The sequence below is a fragment of the Nomascus leucogenys genome, chromosome 6 (assembly GCF_006542625.1).
Source record: "Nomascus leucogenys isolate Asia chromosome 6, Asia_NLE_v1, whole genome shotgun sequence".
NCBI classification, from domain to species: Eukaryota; Metazoa; Chordata; class Mammalia; order Primates; family Hylobatidae; genus Nomascus; species Nomascus leucogenys.
Genome location: NC_044386.1, coordinates 118,902,277 through 118,920,622, shown reverse-complemented (window position 1 = coordinate 118,920,622; position 18,346 = coordinate 118,902,277). Strand labels below are relative to the sequence as shown.

Sequence of the window (18,346 nt, the reverse complement as noted above, 5' to 3'; positions counted from 1 at the left end):
AAATTATTTGCATATTCCTTAGCTGATGATATGCCCAAAATAAATGCAAGTCTGGCATAAGGTATTAAAAACAAAAGTACAGAGAAATGAAGTTGTGTGACATAGAGAAGATATTTTTACATTTTAAAATCTTGAAGCACAAGATCTTTGAAAAATCTTTTTATAAGCACCATAAACCAGAGGTGTTCCTCAGCAATTTGCAGAAATCAGATCAACATGGTGTTACAGACAAATATTTACTGGAAGCCAATGTCTATATATTATCTCCTTGCAGCCACCTCAACTGCCAATCCCTGGAATTGTACACAGTCCCTTCAAAACCTTGAAGACACCCATGGCATTAACTCAGCAAATAAATGAGAGCCTCTGTGTGCAAGCCATTGTTCTAGGGACAATGGAGGTGATAGAAATAAGTAAGCCAGCACCTTCCCGTGAGGCACTACTGGGGTAAATGGAAGAGTGCTGACAAAGCCAGGCAGAGATTAAGGGGAAATCATGACAGAGGGCCTGCTGCAGTGATAGATTCTGAGTATCTAGAGAACCATCTATAGAGGATGGTTGACTGATACGGTCCCCAACCTGTGTGAACAGGATGGCTATCTAATCATATCCCTTGGTTAGAGCCCATAGCTCACACATGATGGTGAGTTATTTGTGTCCTTTCCACCCCAAATTCACATGTGGAAGTCCTCACCACCGTAATGATGGTATCAGGAGGTGGGACCTTTGGGAGGTGATTAGGTCATGAGGGTGGAGCTCTCAGGACTGGGATTAGTGCCCTTACAGAAGAGGCCCGAGAGACATCTTCCCTGCCTCCACCATGTGAGGATGTGAGACGTTATGAGGAAGGCCCTCACCAGATACCAAATTTACCAGCACCTTCATCTTGGACTTTCTAGCCTTCAGAACTCTAAGAAATAAATTGCTGCTGTTAAGCCACCCCGTTTATGGTATTGTTATAGCAATCCTGAAAATCTAAGACAGCAGAGGATAGAACCTGAAGGTCAGACTCCAACATGCCATTTTGCTGCCAGCAGAGGCCCGTGGGATTTGCTACAAGAGATTGCACCCACACTCCCTAGTGCCCTTTGAAGTATAGTTTTATTCTGCAGTTTCTTTTTGGGGCTGTGTATGAGTTCATCGTTCATAAATTTGTTTGTACTATTTGAAAATCTCTTCATATTTCCTGCTAGTTCTGTCTCAGGCCATCAGCTTTATCAAGTCCTTGATCTGAAGCATTCCTGACTGGCTTACATCCTTTAGGTTCCAAGGGCTATGCCCTTGTGCAAACATTTTAGGATTTGGGAACAAGTTCATTCATGCCTCCTTTCATGGATTCTGAATCTTTGAGCTTTCCTCCCTCTCAAACACTGCAGCTTCATTATCTAACTCAGGCCCCAGGGCCACAAAAATGATTAATCAAGGATGCTGTTACCTATTTCCACCAAGGGCAATGCATACTTCTTACTAACTTCCCACTGACTCCCTGGTTCCACCTTGCATGGTTGCCCAACAGGGAAGTATTAGATTCTCTTCTACATAGAGCTACATAAGGAGACTCAGGAGACATTTTTATTATAGTTAGCAAAGGGGCTGCTTCTTGAAGAAAGATCCTCTTCTAAAGAACACCTGCTCAATCAACAGTTTGACGGATACAAAAAAAATGTGTATTTGCTCTCAGAAAGAAAGGTCCACATAAACTGGGTTACTCCCATCCTGAAGCAGTGCTCGTGCTCTGTGACAAGTTCCTCGTAAAACAAAACAAAACAAAACAAAACCAAAACAATTTAAGAGTGGCTGTTTCTGGAAATAGAATGGGGAAGCAAATGTAATGGGGATGCGCCACCTAGTGACGAGAGGTGGAACTGTCACTCAACTAAGAAAACGGCTGTGCTTCAAAAGAACAGCAAGTGATCACTGAAGTGATTTAATTAACCTTTCAGGTAAACTGAAATTAATAAATCATCTGGTGAATGAAATATGCAGATATTTTATAGCTTCTAGATATGATATGGTGGTTAACAGTCTTCTGGATAATACACACAAGTGTTTAAAAAGCAGTAACTCAGATACCCATATTTGAAAGAAAAAATGCTAAAAGTTTTTAAATGTTTCAAAAGCAACCTTGAGTAAAAATCTTTTTGAATAACTGAGTTCTTTTCCCCAATAAAGGGTCTATAACAGATCTATACTCAAAAACATTTATATATTTCCACTGTGTCAATAAACCAGCCAATTATGACTCTGTTAGAATGGAGTAATGCCCTGAAAAATAAAAATGTTATTCTTAACAATAAAGGTAAGTTGTAATGATTATTCAAGATTATATCTAATATAGAAAACAGGCCCACAATATTTCTTAACTTGCAATTTTATTAATTTTTCAGTACTCTTACCTTTTATATACTACTAAGAAAATTTAAACCATAACTAGACATTAATATTCTGCAGTTTAATTCAAATTTTCATATATACAGACCAGACTGCATACGTATTACACTGCAAAACTTAACACATGACTGAAGTTGAGCCAAATAACTTCAATTAGCTAACAATAAAAACACTTCCTACCTTCTGCAGTCACAACTGAAAGGCTTTTCAAGGCAGACTACATTTGGGCTGGAGATACAAGTGATGTAGTTTGACTTGGGCAACACAAAACAAAAGTCACAAGAATTAAATGGATTTTCAATCACTGTATAATTCATTCTCCTGGCTTAAGTACGTTTTAATTTTTTCACAGAAAAAAATACATTTCAGGCAAATAAAAACAAATTCCAGATTAGCATAGTACAGTGTTCCATTTATTTTACCTTTATCAAGGCAAACAAAGTACAGATGCTGTACATTAAGAACATAGAAATATATCACTCACACCACATAAATTCCTATGGACAAAAGAGCTTTTCCTAAGCCCTGCTCCTTTCTGAAGCACATACCACAGCTAAATGTACAAAGAGCCATCTGCTGGTCCAACGTAGCCAACTCCAATGAGCAGGACGTCTATCAGCGTCCATATTCCCAGGCCACCGAAGCTGAAGAGCTTGCCAAGGCCTTCTCGCCACTGGCCCAGGTAGAAACGGTCTGCTCCAAACCCACCGAGGGTGATGCTGCGACGGCAGACAGACAGGATTCCGTGAGACCACCTCCACCCCAACTGTGGCCAGTTATGGTTTAATCACCGCGTTATGTCAGATTTGAGAAAGGGCGTCCACTGATTACAGCCCTTAACTGGAACACAAATGACTATTTCACAAATTGAGACCACCAAATAATTATGGGCAGGAAGACTGTTTAAATGTCAAAAGTAAACATACAATTTTTAGCTGTACTAAAAAATTGTTTTCTTTTTTCTTTTTTTTTAAGTGATCAATCCCATTGCTTTTTAGTCAAAACAAAGCAAAGACCCAGTCTAACAGGAAGGGCACTGACACGGGGTCAGGGCTGGGGTCAGGAGGAGCCAGCACCACCTGGATGACCTGATCAAGTCGTCCAGGTTTCAGGCTGTTTTCATTCATCTCTCAAATCTTAATGTGAGGAATAAGTGACTTTTAAGGATCTTTTAAATTCTAAGATCTAATAATACTGAAACAATATTATGGAACATTTCTAAACAGATAACAATAAAAAGTAAAGAGAAAAGTACCCATGACTCAGCTCCAATCATCAACACTTGGCCAGCCGTGTTTCACCAAAACCCTCCTCTTTCCCCTCCAGAGTGCCCTGAAGCAAACCTTGGGCATCATCTCATTACAGTGAAGATTTTAAAAGAAACCCTGAGGCCGGGCGCAGTGGCCCACGCCTGTAATCCCAGCACTTTGGGAGGCCGAGGCGGGCGGATCACGAGGTCAGGAGATCGAGACCACGGTGAAACCCCGTCTCTATTAAAAATACAAAAAATTAGCCCGGCGTGGTGGCGGGCGCCTGTAGTTCCAGCTGCTCGGGAGGCTGAGGCAGGAGAATGGCGTGAACCCCGGGGGGCGGAGCCTGCAGTGAGCCGAGATCGTGCCACTGCCCTCCAGCCTGGGCGACAGAGCGAGACTCCGTCTCAAAACAAAACAAAAAAACCATGTTGAGTGCTGAGAAGTTTTAATTGCTGAAAGTATGTTATAGTATAGTACTGTAAGAGGTTAACAATGTAGGGAAACCAGGTTAGTGGTATATAAGAACTCTACTATCTTTGCAACTTTTCTGTAAATTAAAATTATTCCAAGTTTCAAACATTTATTTTTTTTTAAAAGCCAGTTGTTAATTTGAACCATCGTCAGCAATGGTTACTAATCTTTTTCTGAGGCAGAATCTCGCTCTGTCACTGAGGCTGGAGTGCAGTGGTGCAATGCCAGCTCACTGCAGCCTCCTCCTCCTGGGCTCAAGTGATCTTCCCATTTCAGCCTGCCACGCAGCTGGAACCACAGACAGGCACCACGATGGCAGCTTTTGTATTTTTGGTAGAGACGGGGGTTTCACCATGTTGGCTAGGCTGGTCTCGAACTCCTGACCTCAAGCAATCCGCAAGCCTCGGCCTCCCAAAGTGCTGGGATTACAGGTGTGAGCCATCGCACCTGGCCTATCTTATTTTTGTTAATCTCATTTTCTAGCCTGGCATCCTCTTTTACTTTTCAGTTACACTTTTCCTGCCAGGCAAGATCTTTCTTTCCTCAGCTCAAATTGTAATGCAGTGGTTTTCAGCAAGGGGCAATTTTGTCCCCTAGGGGACACCTAGCAACATCTGGAGACACACTGTCACAACTGCAAGGGATGGCGGGTTTGCTACTGACAAGTAGTAGGTAGAGGCCCCTGATGCTGGTAAACATCCTGCTATGCACAGGACAGCCCCAAGACAAAAACTCATTCAGCCCAGAATGTCAGCAGTGATGAGGCTGAGAAATCCTGCCCTATGGCTGCAATGCTGCAGGCCTCAGGGTCTCAGGCACGAACTCAAAACTTCAACTGTAGGCAGCATAACCTTTTCACTAGTCAGTTAACCAGGGTCCTACCTGCCCTTCCCTGTGGTGGGAAGAACTGCTATAATTTCTTAAAGTACTGCCGAGAAGTTTAACAAACAGCACATTTCTATGTAAGAAATATAAGCCTATAATTATCTGCAGATGGTGAAATTATAGCTAATTTTTAATGTTTTTGTCATTTTCATTTTTCCAGTTTTCAGTGTTCAGCATGTATTACTTTTTATAATAGTTACTTAAAATTAAAGATATACATCATAAAACTGCCTATTTTGGATAGTCCACAGCATTTTACTGATTTGTGGTACGTTCAGAATGGGAAACCTGATGTGCAGGCATCTTGGGAGAAAAGCTAACATGCCTGCCAGTCAAGTCCACGGAGGTACTGGTCTGATCATCTAAACTCTTCCAGCTGTTTCCTAGAGTCTAACACACGTGGTAGGATCTGAGTGAAGAATGAAGTGGGCTGAGCTCAATGTCTGGAAGATTCCACCAATCCCAAAGAAATCCAAATGGCCTTTTAAACTTACTAGTAACAAAGCTTACCTCAGAGCAAGAGCAGTAGACCACTTATAGCCTCCAGTCCAGTTGCAATATAGCATTTTGGGAAAAGTACGGTTACCTTAAAAAAAAAAAAAAAAAAAAGAAAGAAAAATACAGGGTCTAAAAATACTCTCAGAAAGACTTAATTGTAACAAATGGCCTCAAAATTTAAAATGTGAAAAGTCAACTCTCTTTACAGTAATACATGTTGAAGTGAAGAGCACAAAGCGCTTACCATCTATCTATATAGATGTAATATTTAAATTGGCTAAGTTAGGATTAAAACGTGAAGAACATGAAATGCTCCACCACACATCAAGACTTACGGGGAAGTTATGAGTATATAAGACAGTGTGGTCCTGAGGCATAAAAATCACCCAATAGGGAAAGAAGAGAAAGTCTAGAACCAGAAATAGACAAACACTGCATGTACGACAGAGGTCACACATGGATCAACAGGGAAGAGTTGAGACAAGTGGCCATCCATAAGGGGGGACAATTAAAGTTGAATCTACCTCACACCATCTACCAGGACCAATTCCAGGTGGATTCTAAACCTAAATGTCAATTGTTAAACTTAAAACTTTCAAAAGAAAATGTAGCAATTGTCTTTATAAACCTGGGGTAGAAAAAGATTTCTTAAAACCACAACAAAAAAGGACTAAATCTAATAACTTAAAGTAATTATATTTTTAAAGTTCTGTTCATGAAAATATACAATAATGCAAAAAAAAAAATCAAAATCTGGTAGATGGTTTCAGGGACAGCACAGGTAACATCCAAAATACAAAAGAAGTCCAGACAACTTTAAGACCAAATTTAAGAATAACTCTTGGAGAGAACATGGATCATCAGGAACAGTTACACAGCGCGGGTGGGAATGTAAGTTAATACAGCCATTGAGAGAATAACACACGCTGCAAAGTACAAGCTAAAGCAGCTCTTGCACCTGTGCCATCAGGAGACAGGCAAAGACATTTTAACAGTCACAACAGCAAAAAACCGGCACATAACCAATTATATTGGAGGATAAACTGTGATACAATCTTACAATAGATTATTACACAGAAGTAAAAAAAGAAGAGAAATCACATGGATGAATCGTACAGCCATACTGTTGACAGGAAATAAGCAAGTCCCAGGGAAGCACAAGCCTGACATCATTTTACACAGTTCTAAAACATGCACTATGGAATATTATATGGTACTATACAGCCTGACATCATTTTACCCAGTTCTAAAACATGCACTATGGAATATTATATGGTACTATACAGCCTGACATCATTTTACCCAGTTCTAAAACATGCATATGGAATATTATATGGTATTATACAGCCTGACATCATTTTACACAGTTCTAAAACATGCATATGGAATATTATATGGTACTATACAGCCTGAAATCATTTTACACAGTCCTAAAACACGCATTATGGAATATTATATGGTACTATACAGCCTGAAATCATTTTACACAGTTCTAAAACACGCATTATGGAATATTATATGGTACTATACAGCCTGAAATCATTTTAAACAGTCTAAAACAGCATATGGAATATTATATGGTACAATACAGCCTGACATCATTTTACACAGTTCTAAAAATGCACTATGGAATATTATATGGTACTAACAGCCTGACATCATTTTACACAGTTCTAAAAAAAAAAAAAAATAATATTACACTAAATCATATATTATATACAGCCTGACACAGTTTTGACATCATTTTACACAGTTCTAAAACAGCATATGGAATATATATATAAAAAAAAAAAAAAAAAAAAAAAAAAATACAGCTGACATCATTTTACACAGTTCTAAAACATGCATATGGAATATTATATGTACTATACAGCCTGACATCATTTTACACAGTTCTAAAACACATATGGAATATTATATGTACTATACAGCCTGAAATATTTTACACAGTTCTAAAACATGCATATGGAATATTATATGGTACTATACAGCCTGACATCATTTACGTATATACAGCTGAATCATTTTACCAGTTCTAAAACATGCATATGGAATATTATATGGTACTATACAGCCTGACATCATTTTACACAGTTCTAAAACATGCATATGGAATATTATATGGTACTATACAGCCTGACATCATTTTTTTTTTTTTTTTTTTTTTTTTTTTTTTTTTTACTATACAGCCTGACATCATTTTACCATTCTACTAAAACATGCACTATGGAATATTATATGGTACTATACAGCCTGACATCATTTTACACAGTTCTAAAACATGCACTATGGAATATTATATGGTACTATACAGCCTGACATCATTTTACCAGTTCTAAAACATGCATATGGAATATTATATGGTACTATACAGCCTGACATCATTTTAGCACTAATGTATATTACTATACAGCCTGACATCATTTTACACAGTTCTAAAACATGCATATGGAATATTATATGGTACTATACAGCCTGACATCATTTTACACAGTTCTAAAACATGAACTATGGAATATTATATGGTACTATACAGCCTGACATCATTTTACCAGTTCTAAAACATATGGAATATTATATATACAGCCTGACATCATTTTACACAGTTCTAAAACACGCATTATGGAACATGCATATGGAATATTATATGGTACTATACAGCCTGACATCATTTTACACAGTTCTAAAAACATGCACTATGGAATATTATATGGTACTATACAGCCTGACATCATTTTACCAGTTCTAAAAAATATAATATTATATACAGCCTGACATCATTTTACACAGTTCTAAAACATGCATATGGAATATTATATTATATGGTACTATACAGCCTGACATCATTTTACACAGTTCTAAAACATGCACTATGGAATATTATATGGTACTATACAGCCTGACATCATTTTACACAGTTCTAAAAACATGCACTATGGAATATTATATGGTACTATACAGCCTGACATCATTTTACACAGTTCTAAAACATGCATATGGAATATTATATGGTACTATACTATACAGCCTGACATCATTTTACACAGTTCTAAAACATGCACTATGGAATATTATATGGTACTATACAGCCTGACATAACCAGTTTAAAACATGCATATAAATATATAAAACACCTACAAAACAAAAACAGCATATGGAATATTATATGGTACTATACAGCCTGACATCATTTTACACAGTTCTAAAACATGCACTATGGAATATTATATGGTACTATACAGCCTGAAATCATTTTACACAGTTATGGAAAATCTACATGACATCATATCATTTTACCAGTTCTATTTTTTTTTACATTTAACAGTCACTATGGAATATTATATGGTACTATACAGCCTGACATCATTTTACACAGTTCTAAAACATGCACTATGGAATATTATATGGTACTATACAGCCTGACATCATTTTACACAGTTCTAAAACATGCACTATGGAATATTATATGGTACTATACAGCCTGACATCATTTTAACATTTTTTTTTTTTTTAACTTCATTTTATTTAATATTATTATATGGTACTACACAGCCTGAAATCATTTTACACAGTCCTAAAACGTGCATGATGGAATATTATATGGTACTATACAGCCTGACATCATTTTACCCAGTTCTAAAACAAGCACTATGGAATATTATATGGTACTATACAGCCTGACATCATTTTACTCAGTTCTAAAACATGCACTATGGAATATATATGTACTATACAGCCTGACATCATTTTACCCAGTTCTAAAACATGCACTATGGAATATTATATGGTACTATACAGCCTGACATCATTTTACCCAGTTCTAAAACACGCATTATGGAATATTATATGGTACTACACAGCCTGAAATCATTTTACACAGTTCTAAAACATGCACTATGGAATATTATATGGTACAATACAGCCTGACATCATTTTACCCAGTTCTAAAACATGCACTACTGAATACTATATGGTACTATTATTTTATTGCATATATACAATAAAACTATAGAAAAAATTTAAAAGGAAATGAAATAAGAAAAAATTCAAAAGGGTGGTTACCTTGGAAGAGGAGGAAGAGCAACCAGGTGAAGGCAGCACTCAGGCACTCAGGCGGCCGCAATGGTATTGGTGCTGCTTTCATTGTTATTTTGGGTAAAGGTCAATTACTGTGTATTACGCTTTATACTTCACATGTTTTTCTTATTTTATCAAAGAGTACATTTAAAAGAGAATTGCAGTTTTCTGGATGCTTTACTTTAGTATGTTGTGTTTACTGATGATGCTTGGCACATCTAAAAAGCTGCGGATAGATGTTTCTAATTAAATAATTTGACTGTCAAATTTCTGGCTCAAGTCCCTTCAATAAACTTAGAGAAAAACATTTTGTTGACAAATGTCCTTGAACTCTGACCTACCCAAGCAGTGGACGTGGTCCCGCACTGTGCAGTTGGCAGGGTAGCGCTGCCGCGGACAGGACACCGTCATGCAGCTGGTGGAATTGGTACACTCGTAATCTGTTTCAGGAAGCTGCCAGCAAAATCTGCAAGTCATGTTGATGATGAAGTTCTTTTGGGATTTGAAGTCTTGATCCTATGTAGCAAATGACACAAAACTCATCAATCACAATGGTGTAGTCTGTTAAGATGTCAGTAAGACTACACAGTCACATGGCACAAAATTCCTTAAAAGCTTGTATTTAGGACCTAGGAGAAGTGCCAGAAAAAGTTACCAAAACAATATGTATGTAAAACAAATGTATATGATGTGACCCCATAATCATATCATAAATCATAAAACTACACACCCAAATATAAGTACTTAAGGGAAAAAAACTAGATAAATTCACATCAAAATAGCAAAGGTTATTTCAGGGTGATGTAATTATTTTACAACTTTTGCTTAGCTAAATTTTTCATAGTAAACGTACACTTTCATAATGCAGAAAAGAGGAAAATTTATTTTAGAAAGTCACAATCACGGATGGCTGGAAGGAACTGATGAATGCATTTGTTGAAGGTCACTGGGCTTCAAGTGAGGAGTGGAATCCAGGTCCCTGCACTCCAGCCTGATGCTTCTGTAAGTTAACACACCGCCTTGCTTCCAAGTTGCCACCTTCCCTAACGTCTCCTACCTTGCACAGCCTGGCAACTCAGGGTTGTTACAGCTGCTCCTACCACCAGGGCATGTGGCATGTTTAATCCAGAGGCAGCCCAACTCAGAAGCACCACATGATGTGTGGAGGCTCAGTGAGTGTTCATGGGTGGCCAGAGATTTTTTTCATTTCAATTTCAAAAGCTATTATTTTGTATTCTGCTTACAAAAGTACAATGTTCTTTGTATGTTACATATTTGAAGATTATAGACAAAAACCTATAGGTGTTCAGAGCTAACCACTTTTAATCTTCTTTCCATTTCTTCTACATGTATATTTATAAATTTACTAAAATGGAATTATACTGAAAGCACTTTGTAGTCTTTTTACTCTACCTGACATTACATTGCAGTGCGTATTTTTCAAAATCATTTTTATGTGGTCACACAATCATCTCTGTAAGCATCATATATATATATATATGTACACATTATTATTTTTTCTTTTTTTGAGATGGAGTCTCGCTCTGTTGCCCAGGCCGGAGTGCGGTGGTGCAATCTCGGCTCACTTCAACCTCTGCCTCCCAGGTTCAAGCGATTCTCCTCCTGCCTCAGCCTTCTGAGTAGCTGGGCTTAGAGACGCGCACCACCACGCCCAGCTAATTTTTGTATTTTTAGTAGAGATGGGGTTTCACCATGTTGGCCAGGCTGGTCTCAACCTCCTGACCTCAGGTGATTCACCTGCCTCGGCCTGCCAAGTGCTGGGATTACAGGCATGGGCCACCACGCCTGGCCCATATTTGTTATTTTTTTTAACATTTCACAAATTTGCATGTCATTTTTCCACAAGAGACATCCTAATTTTCTCTGTGTGGTTCCAACTTTGGCATATGTGCCGATGAAGCAAGGACTATTAATTTTCTTATCAATGCAAAAACCACTTTTTATGGAAAACATTCAAATATGGGTAAGGCATCACTTGATTTAGGCAAACAGTTGGATCTGCAAAAAAATACGTTTACATCTGCCTATTTTCAGTGATGTGCTTAAAACACACTTTAATGGTTTTTTAAAAAGTAGGTGACACATGCACATGGTACACATTTCAAGACACAACAGGAGAGTGAAGTGAGCCGGCCTCGTCTGGCCCGGCCTCCGGGAGCCACTGCCCTCCCCAGGCCAAGTACCATCTGTACTTCCAGAGAGAGCTTATTCTACACACAGGCACATTTATGTCATCTACATTTGACGTTCCCCAATACTTTAATTTTGTACATATATCAGTACATTATCTCTGGAGCTGCCTAGTTCTTTTTAATGGCTACAATGTGTTTATTTCTATTACATGTGTACCATAAATTAAGCAGTTCTTAAGACATTTCACTTCTTTTGAATCTTTTGCTTTAATGAGCAATGCAGCTAAAAAATAAGCATACTTATCTGCATCCATGTATAATGATATCTATAACATAAATTCCTAGATTCCTAGATGCAGAACTGCGAGGTCAATGATTGTGTGCATGTATAAGTTTAACAGATATGGCAAATCGCCTACAAGAGGTTGATCAATTTGATTACCTATTAATAAGATATGAGTATCTGACCCTTATACTCTCACAAACTCAATCAAATTAAAAAAATTGCCAATCTGAGGGTTAAAAATGTATTAGTTTGTATTTCATTATGAGAAAACTTATACGTTTTTCGTATTATAAACCTATTTGTATTTCCTTTCCTATGAACCATCTGCTCATGTCCTAACACTGTTTTTCTACAAGACTGTCATCTTTTCCGTGTGGGTTTTTGGGAAGTGTTTATATATTATTGATATTAGTGTATTATTTGTCACATATGCCAGAAATACTTTTTCCTAGTTTGCCATGTCTTTTGCCTTTATGCTTTTTTATTTTTAGGTCATGCAGAAATCTCCAATTTTTAGTAGTCAAATGTATCAATTCTTTATTTTATGGCTTCTAAACTTTATTTCATACTTAGAAAAATATTCTCCATTTTGGGATTATAACAACAACTCTCTCGTGTTTTCTGTGGTACTTCAGGGTTTCATTTTTCACATTACATCTTGGACTATCTGGAATATACTCTGGATAAGACAGGCGTTCCAATTAATTTTGTTCTAGAGAGCTACCAGGCATTCCAGCATTTACTGAATCCATCTTCTCACCACAGATGAGCACTGGCCCTTCAAAAGCTCATCTACGGCAGAAAGATACTGCCACCTCCTCTGTACACTAGCTGTCACCATTGACAACATAGAATCCATCTGAACGAATTAGACTTGCTTCAGATATGCTACTAGACTGAGATCTTCTCAAGTCCCACAAAGCAACACTTCTGTCAAGCGCATTTGCAGCAGACATCAACTGGCTTGACAGTTATCATTATAACTAAAACAGTAGTGAGCTAATATGGAAAGGTCTATGGGTTTTTAAATTTACTTCTACTTACATATTCAACAAGGCAATCAAAAAAGAATACAAAAATTATTCAGAATTTCTTCCCAATAGTCAAGTCTGAATTGTTCTTCTAACTTAAAGTTTACAATGAATTTATTTAGAATAAGTAAGCTGCAGTACTTACAACACAGGTAACAGATGGTTTCACTGCACAGTCAAAAGTGACAGGCTTCCCATAGATACAGGAGAAATTGGTTGTGCAGTCTATACAGTCTGCAGGAAGTCTGCTACACAAGCCATTGCTTGGACACTTCATCACATAAGGTGGGATTTCAGTACTTTCTGTGAGAGGCAAGAGAGAAGCTTATTCTCCTATAATACTGATTCGAATAACAGAGAACAATCTTCTAAGGCTAAGAGACATGATCATTAGCAAGTAGACACTGAGCTGAAGGGAAGAAGCATGGGAGTGGAGTCAGAGACACCTGGAATTAAAGCAGAATTCTGCCAACGGCCAGCTGTGTGACCTGGTGAGCACCACACTTGTAAAACATTACTTCATTCCTGCCTCACAAGTGGCCATGAAAACTAAAGGTGCTCATATACAAATGTATAGAAAATTCTGGGTATACATTAAGGGCTTTAAAAAAAAAAGACTATCATTTTGTAAGTTGAAAAACTAAAACTTACAGGAGGGTTTTGCAAAATCACAGAGGAAGTCTGTGGCAAAACTGGAACTAGAACCCAAATCTCTCCATTTCCAATCCAGTGTTCTTTTCATCTGAATTCACTAATTCAGAAACGAAGCCACTAACATCCTCAGGGCATCAACTTGAAAATGTCATTATTTCACACTGGTACTTCGATAAGCCACATTTGCTGATATAATATTTACAGTTTTATGCTATCAAAGTTCAAAATAGTTCTCTATTTTAATAACATCTTCAGTGAGCTGCAACTTATTTCCACCCAACCTAATCAGTGTGCAATGTATTTTTACCGACTGAAAGGATCAAAATTGCAAGTATTCCTGAAAAGGAGGGCTTTCAAAAGCCTGCAAGAGTTAAGAACCCTTGTGCTTTCTCTAAAAAGTAATCTGAGTTTAAAATTCAAGTGCACTGCTGTTTTTTACATCCAAATAAGAAACCGTAAAATACCTCTGCCAGTTTCAATTCACTGAAGTAATGTCACTTTAAAGTGATGAAATCAGAGTCAAAGCCTCCACCTAGCAAAACACACTAATGCTTGTTTAAAACTGGTCCTACTTTACTCACTGTATTAAGTGAACAATTCTAAAAAATACTCTTTTTGATCCCATGACTTTGCGTCTGGAAGGTGGACACTTAGAATCACAAAGCAGAAATGACTTCAGGCCGTCAGACCAACCCCACCGCTTTAAAGACGGGGACCAAGGTCCAAAGAGGATAAATAATTTGTTCAAGATCCCAGTAGCAAAACCAGATCTAGATTCCAAGTCTCCATCAGTCCCGCTGTAATCCTTCCATTTCCACAGTCCTGAGGGAGCCTTTAATATCCAACATCAGGAACAGGGTTTTAGAAGTAGAGGAAATTTGCTGAAGGGAAGAAGCACTGACTGAAGGTTATTTTGATGGATGAAGTGGAAAAATAATAGAAATAAGGAGGCAATCGAGCGTGGGTTTGGAAAAAGAGATGAGGCAGAAAGGTCAAAAGGTATCCAAATATCAAGACTATCTACTGAAAATGGCTGTGTATTGCCCTTAATTCACATAATCTAAAATACAATAAAATACTCAAAAATGGAAAGTGACTTCGTATACTAAAGGAAATTTTTATCAAAAACAAAGAGAAACTACTAGAGATAAATACATATATTTACCAGAATAGAAAACGTCTAGTACCTGCTGCCCTGGGAACTACTGTGAATGTGCGTGTTGGGCCCGGATCCTTTATTGACTGAGCCAGCGCCTGCGATTGCTCTGAATTTAAGGATCGTACAATTAGAGAAACATGTTATCCCGGGACAAGAAAACCTTGTTTTGTGTGGTTAACACGGCGGGTCTGCACCAGGCCAATAAGCTGCTCAGGAAAACCTCACGGCGTGGCAGCCAGAAAACACAAAGCTCAGGGACGAAACGTCAAGAGGGAGACAGCAGTTCAGGTCAGCCGGCAACGAGGGACCGAAGGATGACATCGCGCTCCAGTTCCGCCTCCGCGGCCCAGCCCCCAAGCGCTCCATCTCCGTTCCAGGGCTGCGCAGCCCCATGGGCGGCTCGGTGTCGCCGGAGCGGAAGGGCGGCCTCGGGCCGGGCGGCCAGGGCGCCAGACTCCAGATGCAGCGACTTGCCGCCCGGAGCCCGGCACTCGGCCTCCTCCCCGCGTCAGCCTCTGCCCGTGGGCCCGGCCTCCTCGCAGCTCCCGGGGCCCTGCTGCCACTCAGCCCCACCCGGCGCTGAACCCAGCCTTTGACTCACCACCGCCCGACAGAAGGCAGAATTGCAACAGGAAGAGCAGCACGCGACACAAGGCGCGGAGGCCCCGCAGCGGGCGCACCCCTCCCGCCATCTTGCCAGCGCCTGCGCACTTCCGGGCCGGGGGCGGGCGCGCGCGTGAGGCGGGCGGGGGGGCGGGGGGGGCGGGGCGGGCTCGCGCGTGAGGCGGGCGGGGCGGGGCGGGCGGGGCGGGCTCGCGCGTGAGGCGGGCGGGGCGGGGCGGGGGGGCGGGGCGGGCTCGCGCGTGAGGCGGACGGGGCGGGGCGGGCTCGCGCGTGAGGCGGGCGGGGCGGGGGGGGCGGGGCGGGCTCGCGCGTGAGGCGGGCGGGCGGGGCGGGGGGGGCGGGGCGGGCTCGCGCGTGAGGCGGGCAGGGCGGGGCGGGGGGGCGGGCGGGGCGGGGGGGCGGGGCGGGCTCGCGCGTGAGGCGGCGGGGCGGGGCGGGCTCGCGCGTAGGCGGGCGGGGCGGGGGCGGGGCGGGGGGGGCGGGGCGGGCTCGCGCGTGAGGCGGGGCGGGGCGGGGCGGGGCGGGGCGGGCTCGCGCGTGAGGCGGGCGGGGCGGGTCGGGGCGGGCGCGCCTGGGGGCTGCGGCGTGAACTGGACGCAGGCGCGCTGCTGCGCCGGGCGGCTGGCGTTTGCGCTTTCGCTGTCCCCGCGCGGGTCGCGGGTTTTCTTCGGGTTCAGCCCTCTGGGAGGTCCCCGAGGAGGATGGGAGCCGGGGAGGTTGTTCCATTTCCACGCGCCCCTCACGCCCTTGGACGAGGCCCTCACCCCTCCTTCACTGCAGGAGACCTGTTAAAGGTCATCCGTGGACCGAAATGCACGCCCGAAGCAACCATGAGCAGAGGCGGGCAAATGTGGGAGACTGGCCGTCCCGTGCGTGGTCGGATGTTGTGTGCTGTGCCTTGTGCGAAGGTTCTGAGGACAGTATCGCGTGGCGTTTCATCCTGAAGACACTTATTTACAGTCGGGGAAGCGGCCCCGGGACGGCGAGGGCCGGAGGGACCCCTCCCTTGGGGCCGGCGCTCAGGCCTGCCGCGGCTTTCACTTCTGGCCAGCCTTTTGAAGACACGCAGCACTTCCAGAAAGTTCCTCTCAGACCTGGAGAAGCAGGGTGGCCCGAGGCGCTGGGAAGCGAGGGGAAGGTCGCGGCCGTCTGGGGAGCCGCGCTCAGGCCCCAGCTTGCGGAGACCCTTGCCAGTTGCTGTCACCGCACAGCTGGAGGAAACCCTGCTGGTGACATGTGCGCTCCTCCCACCCACGTGCTGCGGGATCATTCATTCCGGGGTCTTCTGACTACCACCCCCTCACGTGCATGTTTGCTGAATGATTTTTTTAAAAATACATGGAAAAGTGCCTGCATATAAGCCCTGAATGTTAGCTTTAAAAATCGTATCACCGCCGGGCGCGGTGGCTCACGCCTGTAATTCCAGCACTTTGGGAGGTCGAGGCGGGCGGATCACGAGGTTAGGAAATGGAGACCATCCTGGCTAACACGGTGAAACCCCGTCTCTACTAAAAATACAAAAAATTAGCCAGGAGTCGGGGCACGCGCCTGTGGTCCCAGCTACTCGGGAAGCTGAGGCAGGAGAATCGCCTAAACCCGGGAGGGGGAGGTTGTAGTGAGCCGAGATCACGCCACTGCACTCCAGCCTGGGCGACAGAGTGAGACTCCGTCTCAAAAAAAAAAAATAAAAGTCGTATCACACAATCTGCACCTTATACTACTACACAAGTCTGATATATATTGTTTTGTGTGCCAACTGTTTCACTGTTCACATCCCTCAGGAAGCTAAATGATCAGTATATTGAAAAGAGATAATTTCTTACATTTCTTTTGAATTTCACAGCATATCGCAAAATAATCCTTGTTTGGTAGCTGAATTCTCTGTTGACATAATACCATTTTAATTCAGTTCTGAGCACGTAGAGCATTCCTCTCTCAAATCTGAGATCCATTTCAGTGTGTAAGTCCATGGAATGTCATCCCATCAAAAAGGTGGCAACTCTAGGTGAACACTTAATCATGGTAGAAGCCCACAGCTGAGACACTGGAAACACTGATGCAATTCATTCAGGAACTTATTTTTTTCTAAAGCTGAACAAAACCTAATTATGAATAAGAAACATTTAAATGGCAACTCTTAACCTATAGTGCAAACACCAGATTCCACAAAACTGAATTCCTTTGTCAGTAATCCAATATTTAGTAGTAGCTGCTGCTTTTGTGGTTGTTGGTTAAAATTAAGTAATGATTCCAATTTTGAAGATAAAGTTTCAGTGTGAATTTTAGTAAAAGTCATAAAAATACCTGAGACATATTAGAAAATAAGATTTTCCCTCACATTAAAAAAAAAAACACTCTGCAGACTTTTATTTGCAGCCCATCTTTTGAAAATCACAAATCTTAGCCCTAACATTTCATAATCATTTCCTAGTGTTCTGTTTCACTTTTTCAATGAATATTTCCCCATTTAAGTTTCTCAAGGCATTGATTGCTGGAAAACTTCCCATGTGCCCTCTAAATGTCCCCCGTGGACATTAGTGAATTAAACTTTGTACATGTCAGCTACACATTCATTGTCTCCTTTCTCAGCTGAGGCCGTGAGTGGACCCCCATCAGTGGCTCCAAAGTCTTAGAAGTACTAACATGTTAAGAAAAATAAATTTTTAAGGGTCAAAACAAAGTTACACAGAAGCAAATATCAGGGAAGGACTTCAAAAGTACTCCTCAGCATTGAGTGTCCGTGTCTTCTTGAGATTCTTCAGTTTATCAATGGCAGAAGTTACTAAAATCTCTCCATGAATTTTGTTGTCTCTTGTTCGCACGTTTACAGCATTATTTACCTTTTCCTTTTCTCCAACCACTGC

General features: G+C 41.3%; 2 protein-coding genes and 1 non-coding gene across 4 annotated transcripts in view; all 3 read right to left on the bottom strand.

The window, feature by feature from the left end:
- Positions 1-2,353: 2,353 nt before the first annotated feature.
- LOC100600805 (TM2 domain-containing protein 3) lies at positions 2,354-15,574 on the bottom strand. Of its 2 annotated transcripts, XM_003281586.4 has the most exons (6): positions 15,460-15,550; positions 14,887-14,964; positions 13,191-13,348; positions 9,917-10,091; positions 5,511-5,586; positions 2,354-3,110 (listed from the first exon to the last, which is right to left on the bottom strand). In XM_003281586.4, exons 1-6 carry the CDS (start codon positions 15,548-15,550, stop codon positions 2,945-2,947), a joined length of 744 nt encoding a protein of 247 aa, XP_003281634.1. In that variant the 3' UTR covers positions 2,354-2,944. The 2 variants fall into 2 exon arrangements, with proteins under 2 accessions (XP_003281634.1, XP_012362955.1); XM_012507501.2 differs by lacking the exon at positions 14,887-14,964 and having other exon boundaries at positions 15,460-15,574.
- LOC115835624 lies at positions 11,397-11,503 on the bottom strand. Its single transcript, XR_004030659.1, has one exon. It is a non-coding gene; the product is annotated as a U6 spliceosomal RNA (small nuclear RNA).
- Positions 15,575-17,539: 1,965 nt separating the features above from the next.
- TARS3 (threonyl-tRNA synthetase 3) overlaps positions 17,540-18,346 on the bottom strand; it is a 72,382-nt gene continuing 71,575 nt past the window's right edge. The window contains exon 19 of the mRNA XM_003281588.4: positions 17,540-18,342. Within this exon, the coding sequence (XP_003281636.2) occupies positions 18,194-18,342 (149 nt within the window). The 3' untranslated portion in view covers positions 17,540-18,193. The remainder of the gene's footprint in view (positions 18,343-18,346) is intronic.

Excerpts from the sequence above, each read along its gene's own strand:
- LOC100600805 (XM_003281586.4), bottom strand. The coding sequence starts at position 15,550 with ATGGCGGGAGGGGTGCGCCCGCTGCGGGGCCTCCGCGCCTTGTGTCGC. Across the intron at positions 13,349-14,886 it reads AGTAGTTCCCAGGGCAGCAG|AAAGTACTGAAATCCCACCT; the intron begins GTACTAGACGTT and ends TGCCTCTCACAG. Across the intron at positions 10,092-13,190 it reads AACCATCTGTTACCTGTGTT|GATCAAGACTTCAAATCCCA; the intron begins GTAAGTACTGCA and ends TTTGCTACATAG.